The sequence below is a fragment of the Zootoca vivipara genome, chromosome 5 (assembly GCF_963506605.1).
Source record: "Zootoca vivipara chromosome 5, rZooViv1.1, whole genome shotgun sequence".
Taxonomy (NCBI): Eukaryota; Metazoa; Chordata; class Lepidosauria; order Squamata; family Lacertidae; genus Zootoca; species Zootoca vivipara.
In genome coordinates this window covers 24240021-24249583 of record NC_083280.1, presented here as the reverse complement: position 1 = coordinate 24249583, position 9563 = coordinate 24240021, and the positions used below count along the sequence as shown (strand labels likewise).

General features: G+C 47.9%; 1 protein-coding gene across 6 annotated transcripts in view; it reads left to right on the top strand.

Moving 5' to 3' along the window:
* Nucleotides 1-5689: 5689 nt before the first annotated feature.
* TSC22D2 (TSC22 domain family member 2) overlaps nucleotides 5690-9563 on the top strand; it is a 40419-nt gene continuing 36545 nt past the window's right edge. For 3 of the 6 annotated variants that reach the window (XR_009557571.1, XR_009557570.1, XM_035132935.2), the window contains exon 1: nucleotides 5691-8703. Coding sequence is in view for 2 of the 6 variants with exons in the window: in XM_035132935.2 (XP_034988826.2) it covers nucleotides 6755-8703 (1949 nt within the window). In the remaining 4 variants the exon portion in view is untranslated. Of the gene's footprint in view, nucleotides 8704-9563 lie in introns of all 6 variants that reach the window. The other 3 variants (XR_009557573.1, XM_035132939.2, XR_009557572.1) reach the window with 2 other exon arrangements.

Here is a 9563-nt window from a genome sequence, read left to right as displayed (position 1 = left end):
ATTGCTCCTCAAACCAGCTTCCACCCAATTGAAAACATAAGCTGCAGTTAAGCTGAGGTGTGTACATTTAGGAAAGCACATGTGCAGATGACGTCTTCATTGGCATTTGGGAGGTGGTCACAGGTACAGGGAATAATAGTAGTATTAGTAGTAATAATAATAATAATAATAATAATAATAATAATTAATAATAATTTTTTATTGTACCCTGCCCTCCCCGGCCAGAGCCGGGCTCAGAGCTGCTAACATCATATAAATAACACAGTATACATAAAAACAGGCATCAATTAATTAAAATACATCTTCAAATTAATTCAGACAAATTAAAATCTGGACAAATTGCAGTTATCAGGTTAAGACTGAGAGCAGCATTTGGAGTTTCGTCAAAAGAACCTACAATGGGTATACAAAGTTTGGCAAACTGGGACTGTGTTGAGGAATTCTTTAAAAAAAGAGATAGGGGACTTGGGTCCTCCAGGTGTTGTCTGTGCTAGGTGGCCCAGGCAATGCTCAGGGATGCTGAGAGTTTGTGTTGCATCCAATTAGGTTTTGCTCAGAATAAACCCACCAAAATTAATTAGCCTAAATTAGCCATAGCCATCAATTTCAGTGGGTCTGCTCAATCTAGTGTTGGATACAATCCTTGGAATCCAATAATGTTCTGAGAGACGTCCCTGCTTTAAGATAACTGGTCCATCATAGTTAGCCAAATGTGAGTTGTCTTACCTGGGATTTTCTGCTCACTAAACAGCAGTAGTTGTCCATGCCGAGAACAAAAAGGAATACATGCATGCTTGACACTGAATAATAGTACCGGCAGGCTTGTTTCCAGCATACCAGAGCATAATTCAACAATAGCTGTCTAACTTTTCAAAAATATTATCCCTGTCATGCTGCCAAGGCCATTGTATGGGTTATTTGTGAACCTTTCAGCCAACTTACCCAGGGGCTGTAACTACATAGATATTTGACTTTTCATAAACCTTTCCGTTTTGCTAATGAATCAGTGCATCTTGTTCATTCTGGTTCTTCGCCTTCCCTACCACTCTCTGCCCACCCCCTCCATTCTTCCATCTCTTGTCAAGTTCCATTCCCCCTTCCTTGGGTCACGCCAGATTTCAGCCAAATAACCCATGTTGATGAACACTCATTAACTATAGCCTGCTTGAAAAGGGCCTCATTACAGGGCTGTTTCAAGTTACACCAAAATCCTTGTGCAAACAATGCTCTTGAATGGAGCATTTAGTGATTAACTCTTTCAAGCTAGGATTCGGAATGTCCTAATATTAAGTGTCAAATGACAATGCATTTTGCACAATGCCAATGTGGGGTGTTGGTGCAGGATGTTTTGCATTGTGGACCGGTGAGTATAAAAGGATGATGGGAATACTTTAGGCAGGATTTCGTGTCACTACTATTGTCCCTCCAGAAGTGGTTGGTCCAGTACTGTATATAATAATTGGAGCCTTAGTCTGAAATATTCATGATGGTAAAAGGAGCAGATTGGTTTCTTCCAGCCTAAACACACATACTGTATATTGGGATATGTGACTACTAACATGTTTGGTGTTAAGAAACAGACATACAATGGTTTGGCCCTGGATCAGTTTATATTATCTGTACTCTGGACAAGACTAGTGTCCTGACCTGACCACAGAGTAGCAGAAATTTGCAGCCCACAATGTTTGGCTCCATTATAACCAGGAGCTAAGGTATAACTTTAATACTGGTAACTCACACCTTTAACTTGTGCACATTCAGTTTTACATGCTTGGCAATAAATAAATATGCAGCAGAAAGTGGGCAGGTGTTTGGGGGGGAAAGACTTTGGCAATCCCATCCACCACTGACCTCAATGTGTTTTGACTATGTACATGTGATTTTTTTTGCTTTACACTCTAGCCCCAGAAAGTAACTCCAGCGTAAGTTGAGAGTCGCCTGTACAGTTTTGTTTGCACAAACAAATCTTGATAATTGCACAAAGAACAAAACCTTGGTTGCAGTTACTTCCTGAATTATCACCCTGTGAGTTTGGGTGTTGTAGAGCAGTTTGTGCTATGTTTAATGAAATGCTTACTTTGCTTCATGAACTGAGAGCTTTCTTTGATGTTTTTTCCTGGGAGGAAACATCCTCAGAGATCCTAGTGGCCATTAAGGCCAATTGAGGAAGGTGATTCATAGCAGCAGTCTTCAGGACTTAGCTGTTTATCCATTCCGAGGTGGACTATGAGGTTCAGGTAAGAGGCCTAGGCCAACATGTCGAAGACAAGTAAACCAGCAGGTCCATCTGTCCTGCCAACTTGCCATGTCTATATCTGCCCCAGTTTTCCGATTCTTACTGCCTTGAGATAAGCAATTTGGGATTTACTTATATTTTCTGAGCTACAAAGCAAAAAATGCAAATACAGTACAGTACAATGTTACCTTTTATTTTCATGAGCACCATGGATAGGCAAACTAAGGCCCAGGGGCCGGATCCGGCCCAATTGCCTTCTAAATCCGGCCTGTGGACGGTCCGGGAATCAGCGTGTTTTTACATGAGTAGAATGTGTCCTTTTATTTAAAATGCATCTCTGGGTTATTTGTGGGGCCTGCCTGGTGTTTCTGCATGAGTACAATGTGTGCTTTTATTTAAAATGCATCTCTGGGTTATTTGTGGGGCATAGGAATTTGTTCGTTCATTCCCCCCCATATAGTCTGCCCCCCCAAGGTCTGAGGGACAGTAGACCGGCCCCCTGTTGAAAACGTTTGTTGGTCCCTGAAGCACTGTAGTTAAATGTTGGTTTTCCTTTTCAATGTGGACAGTGGAAAGATTGAAATACTTAAAACCATGCAAACTATTCAAACCAAGTATAAACAGAATGCACTTTGTTGATGCAAATATTGCTTGTGGATGCAAATATATATATATATTCAGTTAATGAGGGATGTATACAGCATGTAACATTTTCTCTTGCAATGTGTTTTCTCCATGGGTCCCTAATATATGAATTTCTATTGCTGCCTAATAACCTCCAGTGACTATAAGACTTGTTCACACTTCCACTTGTTCCATGCTTAGAAAACATGGGTCCTAGAGGCCTTCCAACTGTGCTTTCTAGACACAGTTTCTAGCATTTCCCCCTTGCCCTGCTCCTTTCCCAAGGAAATCTCCCTCTTTAAGTGCTAAATCGGAGCAGATGTCAACCCAGAGAAAACCGAATTGTTGTTTCTGTTAAATGAAATCAATAGATTTAAATGTATGGATGACCAACCTTAGATATTACCCATGTTCCAGCGGTGGGCTAATATAAACCTGTTGACATTTCCCCTTGTAAACAAAAGTCATGTCTTGTATTAGACCTTGCAATCTTAATGTGCAAGCAGCATTCTCATGAAACACAAGAGACATACAGGTTTGTATTAACTCAGCCTGCAAGCTTTGTGAGCTACACAAAATAGTTGAGACTTAGCTTGTTGCCTATAACACAGTCAACTGGGATTTGCCATACCCACTTGTTTTATAGACAAAAATGCAATTGTGCTGATTCATTAGAGGGGGCAACTCAGAGAAGCCACAGAAGAGCAATATAATTTATTGCAGGGGTGGAAGAACCAGTTGTTGTCCAGATGTTTCTGCCAACAACTCCCATCATCCTTAACAATGGGCCAATTCTGCTGGGGCTGCTGCTATCAGATTGAATCCAAAAAAACTTCTGAAGAGTTGAGGTTCCACACCTTGTGTTTATTAGGACCAACTGTAACACCACAAAGTAGTGAGCAAGCTTTTGAATTCATGGCTTTTATCTTTTCAAAGGACGGGTGGTCATTCCTTCTCTGTCCTAGTAGGCTAGCCAAAAAAAGAAAGGAAAGGAAACTGCTTTGCATCTAAAGTGGCTTAACAGAATGTGCAGGACCAAACTTCCACATTTCCATGCAGGAGAAAGCTTTATTGTGTCCAGCCTTATTCACTTAGGTGTGTTTAGGATTGCAGCTTTACCTGCCTAACTCTTCCCACATTCCATCTTGTTGCCAACTTCAAAGGTTTTGCTTTGTCATCATGCCTTGAAGCCTCTTTTGCTCTCCATCTCCCTTTGCTGTTTTCACTGAGCTTTGTAGTACGAAGCATTACGGGAGCTGAAAAGCTTGCTCCTTACTCTTGTGATGTTTTAGATGGTCCTATAACTTTGACTGGTCCTGTTCATATATAAAATTAGTAAAAGTAGTGCAACGCTTTTTAGAATTTTCTTGCACGTGTGAGCGAAGGCTGTTCCCTTTGGGCAATTTTTTTTAGTGGCACGAGGGTCCTGTGATGCTGAGGTGCTAGGCTCCCCATGAGGCAGGTCCTTGTGCGGATGAGTTACCCTGACAACACTTTTAATTGTTCTTTTGTGCTCACAGGCAGCATGGTTGAAGTGTTGTAAAAGACACACCCACACTCTCCATGCCTGCTTATGGGCAAGTGCCATTTAAAACCAGTTTCGTTAGACAGGCCTCTATCAGCTGGACCTTGTACAGCTTCAGCTAGCACAGTTATTAAAAAGTTGAATAAATTAAGGGCCACACTGAGGGTGCTGGAACCTAGGTGTAAAAACAGCATCAAGCTCCTTCAGTAGGGGCATGCCATACTTTCAAGCAAATGGCAAAGAGGATTTGGGGTGCAAGTTGTTCATTTGGCCATAAAATCAGCTTTATTTTATGCGTCGCCAGCGCCAGTCCACTCACTTCTGAGGCGTGTTTTAGTGCACTGTTTTAATACTGTTGACAAGTTTTGTAGGAGACGAAGCGACCTTAAGATCCTGAAGCTGAGGCTCCAATACTTTGGCCACCTCATGAGAAGATAAGATTCCCTGGAAAAGACCCTGATGTTGGGAAAGATTAAGGGCACTAGGAGAAGGGGACGACAGAGGACAAGATGCTTGGATAGTGTTCTCGAAGCTACGAACATGAGTTTGACCAAACTGGGGGAGGCAGTGGAAGACAGGAGTGCCTGGCGTGCTCTGGTCCATGGGGTCACGAAGAGTCGGAGGACACGGCTAAACAACAACAAGCGACCCTAATCCGAATCTTGTGGCGACCGTGTGGAGGATGAACTGCTCGTGAATTCGGATTAAAGACGGCAAAACGCAACGGCGTGGCCTTTCCGTAGGGGCGGGGCGAAGGGAGGAGGGGCAAAGCCCTTCAGAAATTTTTTTATATGTATACACGTCAATGTACCAATGACAGGAACAGGATTTTACATATACTGTATATATAAAATCCTGTTCCTGTCATTGGCACATTGACGTTCTCGTAACACGAAAGCTACGGCAGCCGCGGTTGAGCCTCCCTTTCTCGGCCTCACACGGAGAAAGACTGAGCAAAGCGCCCCCTCAGTTTCCTCGCCAAAATGGAGCGAGCTGAGGCGGGGGGAGGATGTCACGCCGCCATCCCCTCCCCCCGCTCCTTTGACGGAAGGTACCAAGGCCGCACTGAAGAAAGAGGAGGAGGGGGGCTGCTACGGGGCGAGTGGAACATTCCAAACGGTTGAAATGACGATCTCAGGGGGGGAGGGGTTTTTTCCCTCGGCGGTGACCCCGCCCCTTTCCTCTCCTCGGCCGCCTCTGCTCCTCCGCCCGCCCCCTTTCCGTGGCCAGGACAGAACCTCTTCATCCAGGGGGGGGGAGGATGGGAGGCGCGCCCGGGCGGCGGTGACGTCAGCGCGCATCTGCGTAAGAGGCGGTCCCCCGTGTCGGCTGCCGCAGTAGCAGCGGCTTAAGCTCCAGTTCCCAGGTTGCCTCGCGGCTCCATTTGAGCCCCATCTTGAGCGAGGGGAGTGAGCAGTTTGAATTTCAGCTCCTTCGGCACAGCGCTGGAGAGCGCAGCGCGCACGGACTTTAAAGAAGGGGGAGAGAAAGAAGAGAGTGTGAGGAGGAAAAAGGGCCCGACCGGCTCCTCCTCGCGAGCCGCTCCGTTGTCGGCGCAGAGAGAGCAGAGGGAGCCGCGTCTAGGAGGCCCGCCCGCCTGAGGGGGCCGCTGTGAGCCGGGCTGGTTCCTCCCCCCTTTTCCTTCCCTCCTCCCGAGAAGATGCGTCTGGTGCTGATCTCCAGGTAGACAGCGGAGGCAGGGCGGCCTGCGCCTCACTTGCGCTTGCCGGCTGCCGCCTGCTGCTGCCGCCGCCCCTCTTCCCCGAGACCCGACGGACGGACAGCGGACGAACTAGCGGCCTTGTGCCCGCCTCGGGGACCGCGGGTCTCGCCGGAAACCCCCGCGGCGCGAACCGGCGGAGAGCGCCACCCCGGCTCTCGGAGCCCCACAGCCGGCTGTGTGAAGAGAGCCGCGGCTGCGAAAGGGGGACGGCGGGGCGCTGCTGAGGGAAGGAGGAGGAGGAGGAGGTGGCGCCGCCCGCCGAGGGGGCCGCAGCCTTACTCGGGGGGAGGAAGAGGAGGAGCTCGGCCGCCGCCCCCCTTCCATTCTCCTCTGCCTCTCCCTTTCCCCCCATCGCCAACCCCAGGCCTGGTGGTGGCCGCCTGCTGAGCCGGGGCTGCGTCGCGAGGGCCGGAGGAATGTGCGATACCGCCGGCGACTGCGCTCTAGACAGAACGTGATCCTCCCCTCCGCTGCGCCAGGGCCGGCTCGGACTTCTGCCTTCCCCGCCTTTTAATTTTTTTGCTCTTTGCTTTTCTCCGCCGGCTCCGGCGAGGGCAGGTGGGCGGAACCCCCATCCTCATTCTCTCCCCCCCACTCCCGACGACGACGACGACTTATCCTCTTTTATTCTCCCGTGGAAAGTACCATGTCCAAGATGCCGGCCAAGAAGAAGAGCTGCTTCCAGATCACCAGCGTGACGACGGCCCAGGTGGCCAGCAGCATCACCGAGGACACCGAGAGCCTGGACGACCCGGATGAATCCCGCACCGAGGACGTTTCCTCCGAGATCTTCGACGTGTCCCGCGCCACCGACTACGGACCCGAAGATGTCTGCGAGCGCAGCTCCTCCGAGGAGACCCTCAACAACGTGGGCGACGCGGAGACCCCGGGGACAGTCTCTCCCAACCTGCTCCTGGATGGGCAAGTAGCTGCTGCCGCCGTCGCCGCGGCCTCCGGAGGGATACAGCCGCCGCCTTCCCCTGCTGTGCCGACCGCCAACGGAGGAGCTGTTCCCAGGAGCTCCGCGGTGCTCCCAGCGGCTGCCGCCCCGGCCTCTTCAGCGGCAGTAGGAGGCAGCACTGCGCAGGCAGCTGCTGGCTCTGGAGCCATGCCTCTAACGGCTGCCGCCGCATGCAGTTCCCGCTTTAGGGTGATTAAGCTGGACCACGGTACAGGAGAGCCCTATAGAAGGGGGCGATGGACGTGTATGGAATACTATGACCGGGACTCCGAGGGCGGGGCCGTTTTAGCCAGGACTGGGGATTGCATTAGACACAACAGTACTTTTGAACAAGCTGTTCAAGATAGGGATAGTGGCCTAGGTGCTACTGGTGGCTCTTTGATAGTTTCGGGGGTTGCAACTTCGGCACATGGCCCCGACTCCCTGGCTGACAGCTCTCTTGCTGCTGTGTCACAGCTACTCCAGCCAGAGAAAATAAACCAACCCTCTCCACAGCAACCCAATTTTGTCATTGGGCAGCAGCCCATAGGCGGGGCTGTGCCTCACAGTAATGCTCAGCCAATCTATTCAGGGGCTACTGCAGCGAGCCAGCAAATGATGGGGCCTCCGCTGCAGACCCAGGCACAGGTAAATGCACAGAACATGGGACAGGCTGGACCTAATGGGAAAGGCATGCCACCTTCGAATGTAGCGATAGCCCAGACGAGTTTGCCTATGCCGCAACAGCAGGTACAGCAAGGTAATGTACCTGTGGCTCAGACTCAGCAATTTGCTTATTCTCAGTCGCAGATTCCACCAGTGCATCTGGTGCCAGCCCAAACTCCTGCCCAGCCGGAATACATTCAACATATGACAGTAATGCAGTCTCAAGGAGCTACTCAACAGACCGTCTCAGGTTCTGTCCCGAGCACTGGAGCGTCCGGTCTTCCAGCAGCACAAATAGCTGGTCCGAATCCCTCACCCATAGCACCAGTGATGGGAGTTTCTTCGCAAACTGGTGAAACCGTAGGACAGGTATCTGGGCTATTGCAGGGTGGCCTGACAACTCCAATCCAGACTGTCATTCCTCAGCCAGGAGGTGTGGTGCAGCAAGGCATTGGCCATGCGGGGGTTGTGCAACAGAAATCTATGACTCAGCAGCAAATGGGTGGAAGCAGTCAAGTGGCTGGTGCTCCTCACAGTATAGTTTCTGGAGTTCAGAATGTGCCTGCAGCTGTACCGGGTACTAGTGTGCCCAGTGTGTCTACAACTTCTGTTACTATGCCAAATGCCCCTGTTACTTTAGTCCAGTCCCAGCTGACCAGCCATACATCTGTCAGTAGGAGCTCCAGTGTTGTCCAGCAACATGTTGGCCTTCCACTAATGCAAGGCACAACCAATGTACCTGCAAATCTGCCACAATCTAACATTGGACAATTTCCAAATCAACCTTTAGGCCAGATTGATGATACTAGAAGAAAATCTGAACCCCTACCTCAACCACCACTTTCTCTTGCTGAAAATAAACTTCTAGTGAAGCCACCTATTCCGGACACTTTAACAAACCCTCTTAATTTACCTGCAACTACTCCTATGAACAGTCTTGCCAGCTCTGTCTTTGGCATATCTATTCCTGTTGATGGTGATGAAGACAGGTATTTATCTTCTATCTTTTTTTTAATGCAGGTGTCTAGTTGCAGACACTCTTACAGCATTTGTTTATCAAGTTTAAGTGTCTTAATCTCTTCCAAAGATGTGACATAAGATGTGACAAAGGGGATTCACTACTAAACTACTTGTGTAGCAAAAATGTGTAAACCACCGTAAGGAAGAACTTAAGGAAATGAGACTATGAATATTAAGCTGAATACAAAAAGCAAATCACTGTTTCCGTAGTCTTGAAAAAACAGTTACAAGGACTTTCAAGCCCATCACAATTGATAACTTGAAGTAAGGTTACTCTCTTCCATTGTTTAAAGCACCATTTGGATATATAGTTAGTCTTTATGCTATATACTTGTTTAACTTGAGCTATGTTAGCTGAATAAATCCAGACCTATTCTCTGTTAATGTTGAATACATATACATGACAGCAATGGAAACATAGTTATCAATGAGTGTGTGTAATTTAGTGGGCAGATTTGTAACATGTTTTCTTCAGCAGTTTCAGTGTAATGCCTGCAAAAGCTTACTAACAATGTGCTTCATAGGAAAAAGTAAGCAAGTTAACCATGGCTTCACATTACTTGTTTTTAAATAGAACCCTTGCTTTATCATTGTTGGGCGTGTGGTTATTGTAAAGGGAATAAACTTTGAGAGATTGGTGAATAACAGTACTGTATTAACTTGGGATATTTGTTCAGAGGCAAGTCCCATAAAATCAGTGAGACTTGTTTCATGATGTGTATTTAGGATTGTAGCTTTAGCATGCTTAAACTTAAAAGAAGTGAGTTATAAAGCAACTTGTTTGGGTGTAAGTTGCAAGTTTGCATGTATAGAATTGCATCGTAAAGGG